This window comes from Chiloscyllium punctatum, chromosome 34, assembly GCF_047496795.1.
Source record: "Chiloscyllium punctatum isolate Juve2018m chromosome 34, sChiPun1.3, whole genome shotgun sequence".
Taxonomy (NCBI): domain Eukaryota; kingdom Metazoa; phylum Chordata; class Chondrichthyes; order Orectolobiformes; family Hemiscylliidae; genus Chiloscyllium; species Chiloscyllium punctatum.
This window is the reverse complement of record NC_092772.1, coordinates 51,730,027-51,752,676: the sequence shown is the minus strand read 5'-3', so window position 1 is coordinate 51,752,676 and position 22,650 is coordinate 51,730,027. Positions and strand designations below refer to the sequence as shown.

Genomic DNA, 22,650 nt, shown 5'->3' with positions numbered 1-22,650 from the left:
CGAGGACATGGAGGTCCTGGGCCTCCTTCACCGCCGCTCCCTCACCACCAGACGCCTGGAGGAAGAACGCCTCATCTTCCGCCTCGGAACACTTCAACCCCAGGGCATCAATGTGGACTTCAACAGCTTCCTCATTTCCCCTTCCCCCACCTCATCCTAGTTTCAAACTTCTAGCTCAGTAACTGTCTCCTTGACTTGTCCGGACTTGTCCGACCTGCCTATCTCCTTTTCCACCTATCCACTCCACCCTCTCCTCCTTGACCTATCGCCTTCATCTCCTCCCCCACTCACCCATTGTACTCTATGCTACTCTCTCCCCACCCCACCCTCCTCTCGCTTATCTCTCCACCCTTCAGGCTCACTGCCTTTATTCCTGATGAAGGGCTTTTGCCCGAAACGTCGATTTCGCTGCTCGTTGGATGCTGCCTGAACTGCTGTGCTCTTCCAACACCACTAATCCAGTATTTGGTTTTCAGCATCTGCAGTCATTGTTTTTACACTGTTCAGAACCTGGCTGACTTCAGTCTGTTCTTGTTCAGGCTGTACGCTTCCCAACATCGCATCTAAAAAAACAATAGCATTAAATGCAGGATCAATATCTGAAAAATAATCAAACACAACGTGATAATCTGTCCAAATATATGATGTGGGAATGAACAATTTCAAACAGCCTTCACACAGAATTTATGGATAATTGGTCAGCTGCACTGATAAATAGATAGATAGACAGACAGACAGATCGACAGATAGATAGATAGATAGACAGACAGATAGATAGATAGACAGATCAACAGATCGACAGATTGACAGATAGATATGTAGATAGATAGATAGATAGATGGATAGACAGACAGACAGATAGATAGATAGATAGATAGATAGATAGATAGATAGATAGATAGATAGAGATAGACAGACAGACAGATAGATAGATAGATAGATAGCGAGATAGATAGACAGACAGATAGATAGATAGATGGATAGACAGACAGACAGATATATAGATAGATAGATGGATAGACAGACAGATAGATAGATAGATAGATAGATAGATAGATAGATAGATAGATAGATAGACAGACAGATAGATAGATAGATAGATAGACAGATAGATAGATAGATAGATAGATAGATAGATAGATAGATAGACAGACAGATAGATAGATAGACAGACAGACAGATAAATAGACAGGTAGCTAGGTAGGTAGGCAGGCAGGCACGCAGGCAGACTGACTGACGGATGGACGGACTGACGGACGGACGGACTGACGGCAATTAGACAGACATATGATGCATCAATTCAGAGATGCATGATAATGAGGTGGATGTGACCCAGATCAATTGATTGCCCGACAATTGAGGAAGCAGCGTGAATCTTACCTTTGTATTTCATTGTACACTGACTGTTCCCCCAACTTCAAACTCTGTGGGAAGTGATCACAACAAGTCAGGTTTACTGCTTGCTGCACAACGCTCAGTACAATTGGTGTCGAACATACATTAGCAGGTGGGTTCCACTCACCGCGTAAGTAGCGTCGATCTCTGGGGACTCCTTGGGAGGTAAAGAAAACAATTTTCAGGTGTGGAATATTCTGGAATAGACCTCAACAGGAAGGGAAACAGAGGGGGCCAATGCAGATGTGGGACTAACTGGATTTAATTTGGATGCTGAACAGGCTAGATAATATTTCAAATCTTTGCTGGGAATTAATTCATATCTGACAGCGGTGGTTGGAACCTTAAATCATACAGATCTCTCCACCTGAACATGTTCTTTGAAAGATCTCGCTAAATATTTGCTCCCTCCCTCTCGGTTTTGCCCTAGAGTCCATTTTTGCCCATTTGTTCCCATCGCAAGTTACTTTCTCATCCCTCCCCCCGCCAGCTGTTCTGTATTCCTGTTGAATGAGTTGGCATCACCCAGTCAGGCAGATCACAACAGCTCAGTGTGTCAAACAAAAAATAACTTCACCGCTTTGTTATTTCCTTCAGCCAACTGTCTTCAAACTGTGCCACCCAGCCGATGAGGAAGGTTGCAATTCGGTTTTTTGCATCTTCTTGGAAGCAAAGACCTCAAAGCAATTGGTGCGTTGTTGGGTAAAAAATTCAAGGCATCCCGGTAAAAACGATTCTTCCTCAGAAATCGCACGACACCAGGTTATAGTGCGACAGAGGTTTATTTAAAATCACAAGCTTTCGGAGCGCTGCCCTTTTCATCCGGTGAAGTGGCTCATCAAATGATAAAGGAGCAGCGCTCTGAATGTTTATGGCTTCAAGTACATCAATCGGACTGTATCCTGGTGTTGTGTGACCTCTGACTTTGCCCAGCCGCGTCCAACACCATCACCTCCACATCAGAGATTCGTTGTGGCGTTTTCTATCGTTGCCTCCAGTGACATCGTCACCAAGGTCAAACCTGTTCACATTTGTTCGCCTTGTTCCTCTTCTCTAATAGTTAAAATACATCGTCACAACAAGGTAAATGTTTTATTCCCTGCTCTGCACACTCTGAGGGAGCTGAAGGGAAAAATTCAAATGTCAATTCCCTTCAAGTGATTCTGATCACACAGCACAAATGATTAGCCAAACAGAGACCAGACTGTCATCAGTCACAGGGATAAAAGCAAATTACTGCGGGTGCTGGAATCTGAAACCAAAAGAGAAAATGCTGGAAAATCTCAGCAGGTCTGGCAACATCTGTGAGGAGAGAAAAGAGCTTTGACAGTCAGTTAGACTTGAAACGTCAGCTCTTTTCTCTCCTTACAGATGCTGCCAGACCTGCTGAGATTTTCCAGCATTTTCTCTTTTGGTTTCAGTCACAGGGAAATTATTAAAGAGCAAAGAACAAAGACCAATACAGAACAGGACCAGGCCCTTCAGCCCTCCCAGCCTCTGCTGACATGTTTTTCCCTTCCATACTAAAACTGTCTTCACTTACAGGATCTGTAGCCCTCGATTTCCTTCCTATTCATGTATCTGTCCAGGTGGACGCTGTTAATGTACCTGCTTCCACCCCCCTCTGACAGCATGTTCCAGGCATTCACCACCCTTTGTGTGAAAAACCTAGCCAGCACGTCTTTTTTAAACTTCCCCTCCCCACACCCCCACCCCATGTCAAACAGCTCTTGAACCTATATCCCCGAGTAACTGACCCCCTCCACCCTGGGAAAAAGCCTCACTCTATCCATGCCATTCCCAATCTTTTACATTTCGGTCAGGTCACCCCCTCAACCTCCTGCGTTCCAGTGAAAACAAACCCAGTCTAACCAACCCTTCCTTCAGAGCTAAAGGCCCCATACCAGGCAACATCCTGATAAAACTTTTCTGCACCCCTCTCCAAAGCATCCACGTCCTTCTGGTTAGTGTGGTGACCAGAACTGGATGCAATATTCCAAGTGTGGACTCACTGAAGCTCTATAAAGCTGCAGCATAACTTGTCTATCCTTATACTCAATGCCCTGTCCCAATGAAGGTAAGCAGGCCATTGACCTATTTACTGCCTTATCTACCTGCACTGCCAGCTTCAGTGATCTGGGGACCTGCACACCCAGATCCCTCTACACCTCAATACTCCTAAGGGTTCTGCCATTCACTGTATAATTTCCACTAGTATTTCCTCACATTTATCTGTATTAAACTCTGTCTGCCATTCCATTCCACTCTGATGTATCCTCTGATTACAGAAGAGTTGAAAGGATGGACTTACCTGATGAAATTTCTTCCTTTGATTGGGAACGTTGATATAGTGCTCCTCTGAAAGAATACGTTAGGATGAATAAGACAGCTTGAATCATTCTCTTGAAAAGTAATCTGTCATTCATTCTACACTCATCAGGACAGATGCAAGAATGCCATATTGAACAGGGAGCAACAATTTATGCTGCAGTCAGATTATGTTCTTGATGTCCTGAATTTGATTTGATCTGATTTATTATTGTGACATGTCTCGGAGTACAGTGAAAAGTTTTGTTTTGTTTGCAGTACACACAGAATAGGATCGCTACAGTGCGGAAACAGGCCTTATGGTCAAACAAGTCCACACTGACCCTCTGAAGAGTGATCCACCCAGACCCATTCCCCTTATCTCATTACTCTACATTTCCCCGACTAAAACACCCAACCCACACGTCCCTGAACACTACGGGCAACTTAACACGGCAAATCCATCTTTGGACTGTGGGAGGAAACCGGAGCACCTGCAGGAAACCAATGCAGACACAGGGGAAGTGTGCAAACTCTGTGCAGACAGTCACCCAAGGTTGGAATTGAACTAGGCTCCCTGGCTGTGTGAGGCAGCGATGCTAACCACTGAGCCACTGTGCAGTATTAGGGTAATGGAACAGAGTGAGCAATGCAATGTTACTGCTGCAGAGAAGGTACGCTAAGAGCGAGATCAACACTGTATTTCACGTATGAGAGGTCCATTCAGAAATCTTACAAGAGCTGGGAAGAAACTGTTCCTGAGTCTGTCCAGTCTAATCACTAATAGATATTAATACACCTTTGCTGGTCCAATATTAGCAATTATATAATTTCAAATCTACTTTCTTCCTTTCTGCATACATCAAGCTTTGTTACTGTTATCTTCTGAGGAAGTGTCACTGAAACTTTAACTCCGATTTCCCTTCACAGATGCTGCCAGACCTGCTGAGCTTTTCCAGCAATTTCTGTTGATCTTTCTAATTTCGAGCATCTGTGGTTTTTTGTTTTTTTACCGGTTGAATATTTTAAATTTGGTCTGTGCTGTACGTGTATCTCACGCATATTAATCAGCATTTTCTGGTATCATTGCATATCTACTTCAATGGTTTCTACTCGATAAAAACCAGTGATACACTAATATGAACGAACTCACCATTTTAGGACATCAGCAAACACACAAGATAGAGAGGTGAATGACCAGCGGAAGGCAGTGGCTCAGTGGTTAGCACTGATGCCTCACGGCGCCAGGGACGTGGGTTCGATCCTACCCTCAGGTGACTAACTGTGTGTAGTTTGCACATTCTCCCCGCGTCTGCGTGGGTTTCCTCCGGGTGCTCCAGTGTCCTCCCACAGTCCAAAGATGTACAGGTCAGGGTGGGTTGGCCATGGGAAATTGTCCCATAGTGCCCCAGGGATGTGCAGGTTAGGGTGGATTGGCCATGGGAAATTGTCCCATAGTGCCCCAGGGATGTGCAGGTCAGGGTGGATTGGCCATGGGAAATTGTCCCATAGTGCCCCAGGGATGTGCAGGTTAGGGTGGATTGGCCATGGGAAATTGTCCCATAGTGCCCAGGGATGTGCAGGTTAGGGTGGATTGGCCATGCTAAATTGTCCCATAGTGCTCAGGTATGTGCAGGTTAGGGTGGATTGGCCATGGGAAATTGTCCCATAGTGCCCCAGGGATGTGCAGGTTAGGGTGGATTGGCCATGGGAAATTGTCCCATAGTGCCCAGGGATGTGCAGGTTAGGATGGATTGGCCATGGGAAATTGTCCCATTGTGCTCAGGGATGTGCAGCTTAGGGTGGATTGGCCATGGGAAATTGTCCCATAGTGCCCAGGGATGTGCAGGTTAGGGTGGATTGGCCATGGGAAATTGTCCCATAGTGCCCAGGGATGTGCAGGTTAGGGTGGATTGGCCATGGGAAATTGTCCCATAGTGCCCAGGGATGTGCAGGTTAGGGTGGATTGGCCATGGGATTCTGCCCCAGAGTGTTCAAAGGTGTGCAAGCTAGATGGGTTAGCGGTGGGAAGTGTAGCGTCACAGGGATAGGGTCAGGGGAAAGTGTGCTTTTCTGAGGCTCAATGTGGACACAATGGGCCAAATGGCCTGCTTCCACTTTGTAGGGAATGATTCAACACAGCTGATTATTCGGACAGGAACATTCTGAGTGGGCAGTAATCAATCAAAATTGAAATGATGTATTATTGAATACCTGTAATGAGTTAAAATAGCAGTAGATATATTGGAAAATGCTTCCATGTTTCAGTTTATAAGTATTTACCTGCTGACTTGTGTCGTTTCTGGATGAGTAGAGCAATGGTCAATGAAACCAGAGCGATCACCAGCACTCCCACTATCACCCATGGAATGATGACCTTGCTATCGGTATGACCTGTGAAAACACAAAGAGAAGGGAATGGGGAGTGAAGAAGGCAATTGGATACCAACCAGCAAGAAGCTCCTTTGTATGGTTCCTCCATGGCCAATCCACCCTAACCTGCACATCCCTGAACACGATGGGACAATTTCCCATGGCCAATCCACCCTAACCTGCACATCCCTGGGCACTATGGGACAATTTCTCGTGGCCAATCCACCCTAACCTGCCGATCCCTGGGCACTATGGGACAATTTCCCATGGCCAATCCACCCTAACCTGCACATCCCTGGGCACTATGGGACAATTTCCCATGGCCAATCCACTCTAACCTGCACATTCCTGGGCACTATGGGACAATTTCTCATGGCCAATCCACCCTAACCTGCCGATCCCTGGGCACTATGGGACAATTTCCCATGGCCAATCCACCCTAACCTGCACATCCCTGGGCACTATGGGACAATTTCCCATGGCCAATCCACCCTGACCTGCACATCCCTGGGCACGATGGGACAATTTCTCATGGCCAATCCACCCTAACCTGCACATCCCTGAACACTATGGGACAATTTCCCATGGCCAATCCACCCTAACCTGCACATCCCTGGGCACTATGGGACAATTTCCCATGGCCAATCCACCCTAACCTGCACATTCCTGGGCACTATGGGACAATTTAGCATGGCCAATCCACCCTAACCTGCACATCCCTGGACACTATGGGACAATTTCCCATGGCCAATCCTCCCTAACCTACACATCTTTGGACAGTATGGGACAATTTCCCATGGCCAATCCACCCTAACCTGCACATCCCTGGACACTATGGAACAATTTCCCATGGCCAATCCACCTTAACCTGCACATCCCTGGGCACTATGGGACAATTTCCCATGGCCAATCCACCCTAACCTGCACATCCCTGGACACTATGGGACAATTTCCCATGGCCAATCCACCCTAATCTACACATCCCTGGGCACTATGGAACAATTTCCCATGGCCAATCCATCCTAACCTGCACATCCCTGGGCACTTTGGGGCAATTTCCCATGGCCAATCCACTCTAACCTGCACATCCCTGGACACTATGGGACAATTTCCCATGGCCAATCCACCCTAACCTGCACATCCCTGGACACTATGGGACAATTTCCCATGGCCAATCCACCCTAACCTGCACATCCCTGGGCACTATGGGACAGTTTCCCATAAGCGTGTTTCGGTTCTCAATGTTACTGTTTCCTCTGATGGCCCATTGCAGTAGACAGCTGTCATTTCCCCTAATATGAAGACATGGCACTCAGTGATTGATCGAGTCACACGACACGTGTTGGAAGCAGTGATTGCAATGTGCAGACACAGATGTAGAGGGGGGAGCAGCAGTGACTGTGGACAGGCAATGCTCGAGGATAAAGGTGTTCAACTTGAGTGACGAATACTGGGAGATTGCCATCATCTTGACATCTGTGATGTGACGGATGTTGCACTTTGGAAAGTCAAAACAAGGTTGGACTTATACAGGAAAGACTGAGGAGTGTTGTAGAACAGAGGGACGGAGGACTTCATGTATATCGTCTGTTGAAAGTGGTGTCACAGGTAGACAGGGCAGTGAAGAAGGCAGTTCGCATGCTGGCTTTCATTGGTCAAGGCATTGCGTATTGGAGTTGGGATGTGATGTTATAGTTGTATCAGTCAGCAGTTTTTGAGACGATTTGTAGCTCAGGTTGATGATATGGATGTAGGTTAGCTTGTTGAGCTGGAAGGTTTGTTCTCAGATGCTTCGTCACCGTGACCTCATCAGCGAGATCCTTCGGTGAAGTTGTGTAAGCTGTTGGTGAGGCTTATGCCCGAAACGTCGATTCTCCTGCTCCTTGGATGCTGCCTGACCTGCTGCGCTTTTCCAGCAACACATTTTCGGCTAAGCTGTTGGTGAGGCCAAACATGGATTATTGTGTACCGTTTTGGTCACCCTGTTACAGGAGCAGCATAGTTAAACAGAAAAGAGTGTAAAGAAGATTGATGGGGCTATTGCCTGAGTTACAGGGAGAGGTTGGCCAGTATAGGACTTTATCCTTCGACCGTAGGAGAATGAAAGGTGATCTTATTGAGGTGTATAAAACATTAGGGGCATTGATAGGATAAATGCAGGTAGTTTTTTTTTCCCCAGGAATGGGGATTTGGAAGCTAAAGGGCACTGGATAAAGGTGAGAGGGGAAACGTTTAAGAAGGACCTGAAGGGCAAATTCTTCACACAGAGAGTGGTGCGTGTATGGAATGGGCTGCCAGGGAACATGGGTGAGGCAGGTACAACAGCAACATTTCAAAACCATTTGGGCAGATACCTGGATGGGAAGGGTTTCGAGGGATATGGTGCAAATGTAGGCAATTGGAACTAGCTGTGGGCACCATGGTCAGCATGGACTAGTTTAGGCTGAACGGCCTGTTTCCATGCTGTAGCCCCTGAAGAAGGGCTCATGCCCGAAACATCGATTCTCCTGCTCCTTGGATGCTGCCTGACCTGCTGCGCTTTTCCAGCAACACATTTTCAGCTCTGATCTCCAGCATCTGCAGTCCTCACTTTCTCCATGCTGTATTACTCTAAGACTCTATAAACAGTAAGGCAATAAGCCTTCAATTATCTTTGAAAGTTGCCACTCAGGTGGATAGAGTTTGTAAGAAGGCCTATGGAGTATTATCGTTCATTAGCAGAGGGATTGAATTCAAGAGTCGTGAAGTGATGTTGCAGCTGTACAGGACTTTGGTTCGGCCACATTTGGAGTACTGTGTGCAGTTCTGGTCGCCTCACTTTAGGAAAGATGTGGAAGCTTTGGAGAGGGTGCAGAGAAGATTTACCAGGATGTTGCCTGGAATGGAGAGTAGGTCGTACGAGGATAGGCTGAGAGTTCTCGGCCTTTTCTCGTTGGAACGGCGAAGGATGAGGGGTGACTTGATAGAGGTTTATAAGATGATCAGAGGAATAGATAGAGTAGACAGTCAGAAACTTTTTCCCCGGGTACAACAGAGTGTTACAAGGGGACATAAATTTAAGGTGAAGGGTGGAAGGTATAGGGGAGATGTCAGCGGTGGGTTCTTTACCCAGAGAGTAGTGGGGGCATGGAATGCGCTGCCCGTGGTTGTGGTAGAGTCAGAATCATTGGCGACCTTTAAGCGGCATTTGGATAGGTACATGGATGGGTGCTTAATCTAGGATAGATGTTCGGCACAACATCGTGGGCCGAAGGGCCTGTTCTGTGCTGTATTGTTCTATGTTCTATGTTCTAAGCAAGTTTGTTTTCCATACATATCCCACGAATGTGCTTTTCCACGTACAGGTACATAATCCCTTATCAGAAACCCTTGGGGCCAGCTGGTGTTCGGAATTCAGAATTTTTTTGGATTTCGGAATGATTGACAGTTTAACAGTGAGAGTTTAAGAAATCTTACCGACCCACCTGTGAGCACGACGACCCCTGAGACAGAATTGATGCCTGCCAGTGCTGGGCCACACCTGTGTGACCTGGGTCAGGTGGGTGTGGAGTTGGGTTAACTGTTTGCATACCAAACAGTTATGGAGAAAAGAAAACGACACGAGGAAAATGTCAGATTTCGGATCTCTTTGGATTTCGGATAAAGGATTGTGTATCTGTACCATGCCTGTTGTATGTTTATTGCGACCAATTCATTGCCACATCTTGTATCTGCCCACTAAGGTATGACCAGGGTTCCCGTGGTATAGTGGCAATGCCCTATCTCTGAGCAAGAAGGACTGTATTCCAATCCCCTACACAAGTGTCTAATACCATCACTGATCAGGGAACAAATATAGAATACTTACAGTGCAGAAGGAGGCCATTTGACCCATCTGATCTGCTACCAACCCCCGCAAAGACCATCCTACCCAAACCACCAAGCCCAATCTGTGCAGTCCCAGACATCACAGGGCACGGCCAGTCCACCCTATTCTGCACATCCCTGGGCACTGGGAGACAATTTCCCACGGCCAATCCACCTTAACCTGCACATCCCTGGGCACTATGGGACAATTTCCCATGGCAATCCACCCTAACCTGCACATCCCTGGGCACTATGGGACAATTTCCCATGGCCAATCCACCCTAACCTGCACATCCCTGGACACTATGGGACAATTTCCCATGGCCTATCCACCCTAACCTACACACCCCTGGGCACTATAGGACAATTTCCCATGGCCAATCCACCATAACCTGCACATTCCTGGGCACTATGGGACAATTTCCCATGGCCAATCCATCCTAACCTGCACATCCCTGGACACTATGGGACAATTTCCCATGGCCAATCCACCCTAACCTGCACATCCCTGGACACTATGGGACAATTTCCCATGGCCAATCCACCTTAACCTGCACATCCCTGGGCACTATGGGACAATTTCCCATGGCCAATCCACCCTAACCTGCACATCCCTGGACACTATGGGACAATTTCCCATGGCCAATCCACCTTAACCTTCACATCCCTGGACACTATGGGACAATTTCCCATGGCCAATCCACGTTAACCTGCACATCCCTGGACACTATGGGACAATTTCCCATGGCCAATCCACCCTAACCTGCACATCCCTGGACACTATGGGACAATTTCCCATGGCCAATCCACCCTAACCTGCACATCCCTGGACACAATTGGACAATTTAGCATGGCCAATCCACCCTAACCTGCACATCCCTGGGCATTATGGGACAATTTCCCATGGCCAATCCACCCTAACCTGCACATCCCTGGACACTATGGGACAATTTAGCATGGCCTATCCACCCTAACCTGCATATCCCTGGACACGATGGGACAATCTCCCATGGCCAATCCACCCTAACCTGCACATCCCTGGGCATTATGTGACAGTCATAATGCTCACTAAGCTGGTAGATTGTTTTCAGACGTTTCGTCACCATGCTAGGTGACATCATCAGTGCGCCTCCGATGACGTTTTGTCCCACTTGCTGCTTATGTGTCTTGGTCTGTTGTGGTCGCTCGTATTACTTCCCCTTCCTTTGTCTGAGAGGTTGCTAAATGGAGTCCAAATCAATGTGTGTGTTGATGGAGGTTTGAATGCCAGGCCTCTCGGAATTCCTGCACATGTATGTTTAGCCTGTCCTGGAATGGATGTGATGTCCCAGTCAAACTGGTGTCCCCCTCTATCTATGTGTAAGGAGACTTATGTGTATGGATACCAGTGATAGTTGGTCATGTCTTTTGATTACATGCGCGCCAACTAGCCATCAAAAGTCATGACCAACTACCAAGCTGCAGTGTATATTAAGGCTCATCATTAATTGTGATGGGTTTGTGTTATTTGGCTCACACAGACAGCACTGTTCTCTCTGTAGATCCAGCAGAGGTGAGTATAACCAGCTAGGATCTACAATGGGGTGCAAATACCCAGAACATGACCCTCACACGCGAGGCTGACGCCAATCCACCCAGCCACAAAATACTCTTGGCAAAGGTAAAGAATTAATTAATTCAAGCAATCCTTAACTGTGTGAATTTCCCAAAGTGTGAAGGTATTGGATGGTTTGAATATTCTGTTCGCAAGATGATCCGAAACTGGATATACGTCGAATTATCGAAACTATGTGCAGGAGGAGCCCATTCGGCCCCTCCCGCCTGTTCTGCCATTCAATATAATCATGGCTGCTCGTCCAACTCAATACCCCCTACTTTCTCCAATATCCTTCCATCTCCTTAGCCTAAAGAACTAGTACTAACTCCTTCTTGAAAACATTTAGTGTTTTGACCTCAATTGCAGAGAAACATCCAGGCTGAGTGAGCACATTTCTCCTCATCTCAGTCCTGAAAGGCGCAGCCCTTATCTAGACGTTTGTCATAATGAGTCTGAGTCAAAATGAACAACAATCAGGAATGGTGCCTTGTAGCTGTAAACTTCTGGCACAGTGGTAGTGTCCCTCACTCTGGGCCAGAAAGCTCACCTTCCCTGGAGGAGGTGTAGTATCACTGATGCACCCTGGTCATGGGGAATATCTTCAATAAGCTTCAATATCTAAGCTTCAATGGGATGATCCCCCCACCCTCTTCATTCTTCTAAAGCCCAGTGAATATTATCCAAACGGATTCAGTCTCTCTCTCTCCATACATCCTACCATTCCAGGCACCATTCCAGGGAATCCTTTGTGACACTCCCTCCATCACCAGAATGTCCTTCCTCTGAATACGGAGACAATTACTCACTACTCCAAAACTGCTACCATCTCAAATCGAAGAGTCACAATGTCCCACAACATGGAGACAGGCCCTTTGGCCCAACTGGTCCATGCCGACCAAAATGTCCATCTACGCTAACCCCATTTCCCTGCACTTGGCCCATATCCTTCTAATCCTCCCCTTTCCATGTCTTTGTCCAAGTGCCTTTTAAATGTTGTTGATGTATCCACCTCAACCCCTTTCACTTCCAGCTCATTCCATATGCGTACCACCCTCTGTGTAAAAAAGTTGCCCTTCAGGTCCCCTTTTATTCTTTCCTCTCTAACCTTTAACTGATGCCCTCTAGTCCTCGATTCCCCAAGCCTGGGGAAAAGACTGAGAGCGTTCACCCTGTCCATGCCTCTCACGATCTTATACACCTCTATAAGGTCCCCCCTCAGTCTCCTACACTCGAAAGAGAAAGGTCCTAGCCTGTCCAACCTCTCCCGATAACTCAGACCATTGATTCCTGGCATCATCCTAATAAATTTCTTCTGCACCCTTTCCAGTTTCATACCATCCTTCCTACAGCAAGGTGACCAAAACCAAACACAAAACTCCAAGTGCGGCCTCACCAATGTCCTGTAGAACTGTAGGTTTATAGGTCATTAGTCTGAGGAAGCATTTGGATTGACAACTGGCAAGTAAATTGCACGCCGCACAAATGCCAGGCTATGACCATCACCGATAAAACGTCACCTGACCACCTTGACAGTCAGTGGTGTTACCGTCACTGAATCCCACACAATCAACATCCTGGGGGGGTTATCACTGACCAGAAACTCAACTGGAAAGGTCAGGCAGCATCCGAGGAGCAGGAGAATCGACGTTTCGGGCATAAGCCCTTCTTCAGGAATGAGGCTGGTGTGCCAGGCGGGATGAGATAAAAGGTAGGGGGGAGGGAATTTGGGGGAGGGGTGCTGGGAATGTGATAGGTGGAAGGAGGTGAGGGTGAGGGTGACAGGCTGGAGAGGGGGTGGGGGTGGAAAGGTCGGGAAGAAGATTGCAGGTCAAGAGGGCGGTGCTGAATCTGGGGGTTGGGACTGAGATAAGGTGGGGGGAGGGGAAATGAGGAAGCTGGAGGAATCTGCATTCATCCCTTGTAGTTGGAGGAGGGTTCCTCAGCGGAAGATGAGGCGCTCTTCCTGCAGGCGTCGTGTTGCCATGGTCTGGCGATGGAGGAGACCAAGGACCTGCATGTCCTTGGCGGAGTGGGAGGGGGAGTTAAAGTGTTCAGCCACGGGGCAGTTGGATTGGTTGGTGCAGGTGTCCCAGAGGTGTTCCTGAAACGTTCCGCAAGTAGGCAGCCTGTCTCCCCTCTCCGGCCTATCACCCTCACCCTCACCTTCTTCTACCAATTGTATTCCCAGTGCCCCTCCCCCAAATTCCCTCCCCCCTATCTTTTATCTCATCCCGAAACGTCGATTCTCCTGCTCCTCGGATGCTGCCTGGCCTGCTGTGTTTTTCCAGCACCACATTTTTCAACTCTGGTCTCCAGCATCTACAGTCCTCACTTTCACCCAGAAACTCAACTGGACCCACCACATAAACACAGCAGCTACAAGAGCAGGTCAGAGGCTGGGAATCCTGCAGCGAGTAACTCCCCTCCTGACTCCCCCCAAAGCCTATCCCAACATCAACAAGGCCCAAGGCAGAAGGGTGAGGGAATACTCCCCACTTGCCCCTGAATGGGGGCAGCTCCAACAACACTCAAGAAGCTCGACACCATCCATGGACAAAGCAGCCCCTTCTGGATTGGCCCCACACCCACAAACATCCCCTCCCTCCCCTCCCCCACCGACCCTCAGTAACAGCAGTGTGTACCATCCCCTCCCTCCCCCCACCGACCCTCAGTAACAGCAGTGTGTACCATCCCCTCCCTCCCCCCCACCGACCCTCAGTAACAGCAGTGTGTACCACCCCCTCCCTCCCCCCCACCGACCCTCAGTAACAGCAGTGTGTACCATCCCCTCCCTCCCTCCACCGACGCTCAGTAACAGCAGTGTGTACCATCCCCTCCTTCCCCCCACCACCGACGCTCAGTAACAGTAGTGTGTACCATCCCCTCCCTCCCCCCACCAAAGCTCAGTAACAGCAGTGTGTACCATCCCCTCCCTCCCCCCACTGATGCTCAGTAACAGCAGTGTGTACCATCCCCTCCCTCCACCCACCGACCCTCAGTAACAGCAGTGTGTACCATCCCCTCCCTCCCTCCACCCACCGACCCTCAGTAACAGCAGTGTGTACCATCCCCTCCCTCCCCCACCGACCCTCAGTAACAGCAGTGTGTACCATCCCCTCCCTCCCCCCCACCGACCCTCAGTAACAGCAGTGTGTGCCATCCCCTCCCTCCCCCCCACCGACCCTCAGTAACAGCAGTGTGTACCATCCCCTCCCTCCCTCCACCCACCGACCCTCAGTAACAGCAGTGTGTACCATCCCCTCCCTCCCCCGACGCTCAGTAACAGCAGTGTGTGCCATCCCCTCCCTTCCCCCCCCACCGACCCTCAGTAACAGCAGTGTGTACCATCCCATCCCTCCCCCCACCGACCCTCAGTAACTGCAGTGTGTACCAGCTACAAGATGCACTGCAGAAACTCACCAAAGACCCTCAGGCAGCACCTTCCAAACCCGTGACCTCTTCCAGTCAGACAAGGGCAGGAGATGTATGGGAACAGCTCTCCCTCCAGGTTCCAACAGCCAATGTATCGCTGTTCCGTCGTTCTCGCTGCTCCAACAGCCTGGATGTGAGCATGTCCCCAACTTGTACAGCAATCATACAGACAGCCAACCAACCCTCACCTTCTCCAGGAATACATAGGGAAGGGGAATAAATGCTGGGTCATAAAGAGGCATCAACATTCATGTGAACAGAAAGACATAGCTTCTTCAGACTGACCAGGAGGTTCCAAAGCATAGAGTCAGAGAGATGTACAGCACGGAAACTGACCCTTCGGTCCAAATCGTTCATCCCGACCAGATATCCCAACCCAATCTAGTCCCAACAGTATCAGGCCCATATCCCTCCAAACCCTTCCTATTCATGTCCCCATCCAGATGCCTTTCAAATGTTGTCATTGTACCAGCCTCCACCACATCCTCTGGCAGCTCATTCCATACACGTACCACCCTCTGCATGAAAATGTTGCCCCTTAGGTCTCTTTTATATCTTTCCCCTCTCACCCTAAACCTATGCCCCTCTCGTTCTGGACTCCCCCACCCCAGGGAAAAGACCTTGTCTATTTACCCTATCCATGTCCCTCATGATTTTGTAAACCTCTATAAGGTCACCCCTCAGCCTCCGACGCTCCAGGGAAAACAGCCCCAGCCTGTTCAGCCTCTCCCTGTAGCTCAAACCCTCCAACCCTGGCAACATCCTTGTCAATCTTTTCTGAACTCTTTCAAGTTTCACAACATCCTTCCTATAGGAGGGAGACGAGAATTGCACGCAATATTCCAACAGTGGCCTAACCAATGTCCTACAATGCCACAACATGACCTCCAAACACCTGTACTCAATACTCTGAGCAATAAAGGAAAGCTTACAAAACGCCTTCTTCACTATCCTATCTACCTGCGACTCCACTTTCAAGGAGCTATGAACCTGCACTCCAAGGTCTCTTTGTTCAGCAACACTCCCTAGGACCCTACCATTAGTGTATAAGTCCTGCTAAGATTTGCTTTCCCAAAATGCAGCACCTCACATTTATCTGAATTAAACTCCATCTGCCACTTCTCAGCCCATTGGCCCATCTGGTCCAGATCCTGTTGTGATCTGAGGTAACCCCCTACACTGTCCACTACCTGCAATTTTGGTGTCATCTGCAAACTTACTAACTGTACCTCTTATGCTCACATCCAAATCATTTATGTAAATGACAAAAAGTAGAGGGCCCAGCACCGATCCTTGTGGCACTCCACTGGTCACAGGCCTCCAGTCTAAAAACAACCCTCCACCCCCACCCTCTATCTCCTACCTTTGAGCCAGTTCTGTATCCAAATGGCTAGTTCTCCCTGTATTCCGTGAGATCTAACCTTGCTAATCAGTCTCCCATGGGGAACCTTGTCGAACGCCTTACTGAAGTCCATATAGATCACATCTACTGCTCTGCCCTCATCAATCTTCTTTGTTACTTCTTCAAATAACTCAATCAAGTTTGTGAGACATGATTTCCCACGCACAAAGCCATGTTGACTATCCCGAATCAGTCCTTGCCTTTCCAAATACACATACATTCTGTCCCTCAGGATTCCCTCCAACAACTTGCCCACCACCGAGGTCAGGCTCACCAGTCTATAGTTCCCTGGCTTGTCTTTACCACCCTTCTTATACAGTGGCACCACGTTTGCCAACCTCCAGTCTTTTGGCACCTCACCTGTGACTATCGATGATACAAATATCTCAGCAAGAGGCCCAGCAATCACTTCTCTAGCTTCCCACAGAGATCTCGGGTATACCTGATCAGGTCCTGGGGATTTATCCACCTTTAACCATTTCAAGACACCCAGCACTTCCTCCTCTGATCTGGACATTTTGCAAGATGTCACCATCTATTTCCCTACAGTCTATATCTTCCATATCCTTTTCCACAGTAAATACTGATACAAAATATTCATTTAGTATCTCCCCCATTTTCTGTGGCTCCACACAAAGGCCACCTTACTGATCTTAGAGGGGCCCTATTCTCTCCCTAGTTACCCTTTTGTCCTTAATATATTGTAAAAACCCTTTGGATTCTCCTTAATTCTATTTGCCAAAGCTATCTCATGTCCCCTTTTTGCCCTCCTGATTTCCCTCTTAAGTATACTCCTACTTCCTTTATACTCTTCTAAGGATTCACTCGATCTATCCTGTCTATACCTTATATATGCTTCCTTCTTTTTCTTAACCAAACCCTCAAGTTCTTTAGTCATCCAGCATTCCCTATACCTACCAGCCTTCACTTTCACCTGACAGGAATATACTTTCTCTAGATTCGTATCTCATTTCTGAAGGCTTCCCATTTTCCAGCCGTCCCTTTACCTGCGAACATCTGTCCCCAATCAGCTTTCAAAAGTTCTTGCCTAATACCGTCAAAATTGTCCTTTCTCCAATTTAGAACTTTAACCTTTAGATCTGGTCTATCCTTTTCCATCACTATTTTAAATCTAGTAGAATTATGGTCACTGGCCCCAAAGTGCTCCCCCACTGACACCTCAGTCACCTGCCCTGCCTTATTTCCCAAGAGTAGGTCAAGTTTTGCACCTTCTCTAGTAGGTACATCCACAGACTGAATCAGAAAATTGTCTTGTACACACTTAACAAATTCCTCTCCATCTAAACCTTTAACACTATGGCAGTCCCAGTTGATGTTTGGAAAGTCAAAATCCCCTACCATAACCACCCTATTATTCTTACAGATAGCTGGGATCTCCTTACAAGTTTGTTTCTCAATTTCCCTTTGACTATTGGAGGGTCTATAATACAATCCCAATAAGGTGATCATCCCTTTCTTATTTCTCAGTTCCACCCAAAGCAACTTAAACAGCCACAGCAAGACACTCCCCTCAGAGAAAATTCAGGAGAAATACGAAACTGTGAAACAAGCCTTTATGTCACACCCTTCATGATCTTATTGACAACGCAGGGTGACATAAAATGAAATGAAGGACAAGGGAGGGCGATGGTAGAGGGTTGTTTTTCAGACTGGAGGCCTGTGACCAGTGGAGTGCCACAAGGATCGGTGCTGGTTCCTCTACTTTCCATCATTTATACAAAGGATTTGGATGTGAACATGGGAGGAATGGTTAGTAAGTTTGCAGATGACACCAAAATTGGAGGTGTAGTGGAGAGCGAAGAAGGTTACCTCAGAGTATAACAGGATCTTGATCAGATGGGTCAATGGGTTAAGGAGCAGCAGATGGAGTTTAATTCAGATAAATGCGAGGTGTTGCATTTTGGAAAGGCAAATCAGGGCAGGACTTATACACTTAATGGTAAGGTCTTGGGAGTGTTGCTGAACAAAGAGACCTTGGAGTACAGGTTCATAGGTCCTTGAAAGTGGAGTCGCAGGTAGATAGGATAGTGAAGGCAGTGTTTGGTATGCTTTCCTTTATTGGTCAGAGTATTGAGTACAGGAGTTGGGAGGGCATGTTGTGGCTGTACAGGACATTGGTGAGGCCATTTTTGGAATACTGTGTTCAATTCTGGTCTCCCTCCTATTGGAAAGATGTTGTGAAACCTGAAAGGGTTCAGAAAAGATTTACAAGAATGTTTGTGGGTTGGAGCTGTAGGGAGAGGCTGAACAGGCTGGGGCAGTTTTCCCTGGAGCGTCAGAGGCTCAGGGGTGAGCTTAGAGAGGTTTATAAAATCATGAGAGGCAAGGCTAGGGTAAATAGACAAACTCTTTTCCCCAGGGTGGGGAGTCCAGAATGAGAGGGCATAGGTTTAGGGTGAGAGGGGAAAGATATAAAAGGGACCTAAGGGGCAACTTATTCCCCCAGAGGGTGGTGCGTGTATGGAATGAGCTGCCAGAGGAAGTGGTGGAGGCTGGTACAATGACAACTTTTAAAAGGCATCTGGATGGGTACATGAATAGGAAGGGTTTGGAGGGATATGGGCCGGGTGCTGGCAAATGGGACTAGATTGGGTTGGGATATCTGGTCAGCATGGACGGGTTGGACCAAAGGGCCTGTTTCCATGCTGTACATCTCTATGACTCTGTGAACAGCCCAGTATTATTCGGCATGGTGAGGGTTAATGTCACAGGGTGAAGGATCACTGAGAGAAGTGTGTGCACCTGCCAGAGGGATCCCGGAGAGCAGGAAGTGGAAGACACAAAGAATGACCTTTCTCCCCGGCTTTGATAAACGAATGAGGGAAACAGGAGACCCTGAGTCTGGACGTGTTTGAGATAAACCACAGTTTGGTCACGGGGAGTCACCGCACAGTTTCAGGTCATAACTCAAAGCCCTGTCAGTGCAAGTCCATAAACCTTTTTAACAGAAGTCCCAGACACTCACTGGGATAACTTTCGATCAAATTCCACAGGTCAGTGGTCAGGTTTGTAGCTTCTAACCCATCAGGTTACTAAATGCCACTTAGTGACAGCTAATTAGACAGTGAAGTCTTTAAACCACAGTGTAATCCTGTGGGAAAATACAGTCACTTTCAAATGCTTTCAACTTGGACAGATTTACCTTCAAATACATGTGTCTGCTGAACTGTAGTAAGGTTATATTTTGGAAGTTGTTTGGTTCCCTGAACAGTCAGATTTAAAGATTGACTTTGTATGTGTCACATGTTCTGACTGGTTAGTGATAGATCAGTTACCCTCTGGGAACGGGGGCGGGGGTTTGTGAATAAAAGTCACCGCTATTTAGTGACTCAGCTTTGAGCTGTCCCTCGCAGTCATGTGAACAGACCACAGCTACCTGGGACCCACCCTGCTAAGTGTCAGACACTGGATTTTTTAACTCTGTTCCTCTCCACCTTTTGGCCAAAATGCGCCAACCTCTTTGATTGGTCTATGCTTACTGTTGACCACCCCCCTTTTGGTGATGCAGAATGAAAGCCCAGTGATACGCTCTGAGAGACTGCGGTGTGGTGTACCTGTATCGCTCGGTCTCAGCAAAACCTCCAATCGGCCTACTCCTGTCCCAATTACGTTGGTAGCTTCACACGTCCAGTTGCCATTTGCCTGAGCGCTCATTTCCCCAATGAAGACCACTCCACCTTTGAGCACCGCTCCTTCTGGTAACCTTGTGAATTACAAAGGAAGATAATAACAGCGAATCCACATTTAAAGTCACAGGGATACACAGACCCTTCGGCCCAACTCGCCCATGCCAACCCAGATATCCTAATCTCATCCAGTCCCATTTGCCAGCACTTGGCCCATATCCCTCCAAACCCCTTCCTATTCATGTCCCCATCCAGATGCCTTTTAAATGCTGTCATTGTACCAGCCTCCACCACTTCCTCTGGCAGCTCATTCCATACACGTACCACCCTCTGTGTGAAAAAGTTGCCCCTTAGGTCTCTTTTATATCTTTCCCCCCTCAACCTAAACTTATGCCCCTCTAGTTCTGGACTCACCCCCCCCCAGGGAATAGACTTTGTCTATTTATCCTGTCCATGCACCTGATGATTTTATAAGCCTCTATAAGGTCACCCCTCAGCCTCCGACGCTCCAGGGAAAACACCCCCAGCTGATTCAGCCTCTCCCTCTAGCTCCAACCCCCCCAACACCCTTGTAAATCTTTTATGAACCCTTTCAGGTTTCACATCTTTTCGGTCGGAGGGAGACCCGAGTTGAATGTTGTATTCCAAACGTGGCCTCACCAATGTCCTATACAGCCACAATGTGGCCTCCCAACTCCTGTTAGAATTTTGAAGAATGAAGGGAAATCTTCCAGAAACATATAAAATGATGAAGGGAGTGGATAAGGTCGAAGCAGGGAGGATGTTTCCACTGGTAGGTGAATCTAGAACTCGTGGGGCATAGACTCAAACTCAGAGGGAGGAGGTGGGAGCCGACTGAGTTCAGGAGGATCTGCTTCACCCAGAGGGTGGTCAATCTGTGGGATTCCCCGCCCAGGGAAGCAGCTGGAGCCACCTCATTGGCTGGTTTCTCGGTCAAGATAAATAGATGTTTGGAACAGGGAAGGAATGAAGGGTTTAGGGTGAGAGCGCGGGCAGGGAAACGGAGGAGGAGAAAGTGAGGACGGCAGATTCTGGAGGTCAAAGTGTGGTGCTGGAAAAGCACAGCAGGTCAGGCAGCGTCCCAGGAGCTGGAGAATCAACATTTCGGGCATAATCACTTCATCAGGAGTGTGGTGCTGAGTTCATGAAAAGGTCAGCCATGAGCTTATTGAATTGTGGAGCGGGCTCAATAGGCAATTCCAAATCCATCTTCGTATGTTCTTATACTCAATACTCTCGGACACCCCCCTCCCCTTCCTGGACCTCTTCAACACCATTTCTTGTGACTGACTCAACGTGGACGTCTACTCCTAACCCACCGACTCCCACCCTGCCTTCTGTAAGAACACCAATTCCTTATTCCCTTATTCCCAATTCCTCCACCGCATCTGCTCCCTGGAGGACTAATTCCGCCATTGAACATCCCAGATGGTCTCCTTCTTTAAGGACCGCAATTTCCCCTCCCACGTGGTCAACAATCCCCTCCCTCGCATCTCCTCCACACCTCTGCCCATGAACCCCATCCCTCCAAATGCAACAAGGACAGAACCTCCCCGGCCTCACCTTCGACCTCACCAACCTTCGGATACAACACATCATCCTCCACCATTTCCATCACATACAAGCACCCCCACCACCAGGGATACATTTCCCTCCCCACCCCTATCTGCATTCCCCAGAGACCATTCCCTTTGCAACTCCCTCATTAGGTCCATGTCCCCCACTAACCCACCCTCTACTCCTGGCACCTTCCTTTGCCACTGCAAGAGGTGTAAAACCTGCGCTCCACACCTCCCCCTAATTCCATCCAAGGCCCCAAAGGATCCTTCCTGCTGTCCATCTGCACACCTCATCCACTGTGTCCGTTGCCCTCGATGTGGTCTCCTATCCACTGGGGAGACAGGATACCAACTTGTGGGCCGTTTCAGAGAACATCTCTGGGACACACACACTAAACAACCCCACCATCCTGTGGCTGAACACTTCAGCTCCCCCTTCCACTCTGCCAAGGACATGCAGATCCTGGGCCTCCTCCATCGCCAAACCCTTACCACCTGACGCCTGGAGGAAGAACGCCTTAGGCCCCTTCAATCACAAAGGATCAATGTCAAGTTTCCTAATCTCCCCTCCCCCCACCTTATCCCAGATCCAACCCTCCAACTCGACACCGCCCTCTTGAACTGTCCTATCTGTCCATTTTCCTTCCCACCCATTCACTTCACCATCCATATCAACCTATCATCATTATCCCCCATCATCATCCACGTATCGCATCTGCAAATTTTTGAGAGGTTTTGCAGCTCAGGTGGAGGTTCAGGTAGGTTATGTTGGCAGGATCGTTTTCAGATGTTTCGTCACCATGCTTGGTGACATCATCAGTGAGCCTCGGTGAAGCGCTGGCGTTATGACCCACTTTCTATTTGTGTGACTTGGTCTGATACGGTGGTGGGGGTGGGGCGGTACCATTTCTGGGTCTTTTTCTCAGAGGTTGGTAAATAGGGTCCACATCGATGTGTTTGTTAATGGAGTTCTAGTTTGAAGGCCCCAGGTCTTTAGGAATTCCCGTGTGTGTCTCTGTTTAACCTGTCCAAGAATGGATGTGTTATCCCAGTCGAACTGGTGTCCTTCTT

At 48.2% G+C, this 22,650-nt stretch overlaps 1 protein-coding gene across 1 annotated transcript in view; it reads right to left on the bottom strand.

The window, feature by feature from the left end:
- Nucleotides 1–420: 420 nt before the first annotated feature.
- Nucleotides 421–22,650, bottom strand: part of LOC140459011 (nectin-1-like) — a 38,848-nt gene continuing 16,618 nt past the window's right edge. The window contains exons 5-10 of the mRNA XM_072553725.1: nt 19,928–20,076; nt 5,986–6,096; nt 3,707–3,753; nt 1,523–1,552; nt 1,381–1,424; nt 421–563 (exon numbers count right to left, since the gene is read on the bottom strand). Of these exons, the coding sequence (XP_072409826.1) occupies nt 536–563; nt 1,381–1,424; nt 1,523–1,552; nt 3,707–3,753; nt 5,986–6,096; nt 19,928–20,076 (409 nt within the window). The 3' untranslated portion in view covers nt 421–535. The remainder of the gene's footprint in view (nt 564–1,380; nt 1,425–1,522; nt 1,553–3,706; nt 3,754–5,985; nt 6,097–19,927; nt 20,077–22,650) is intronic.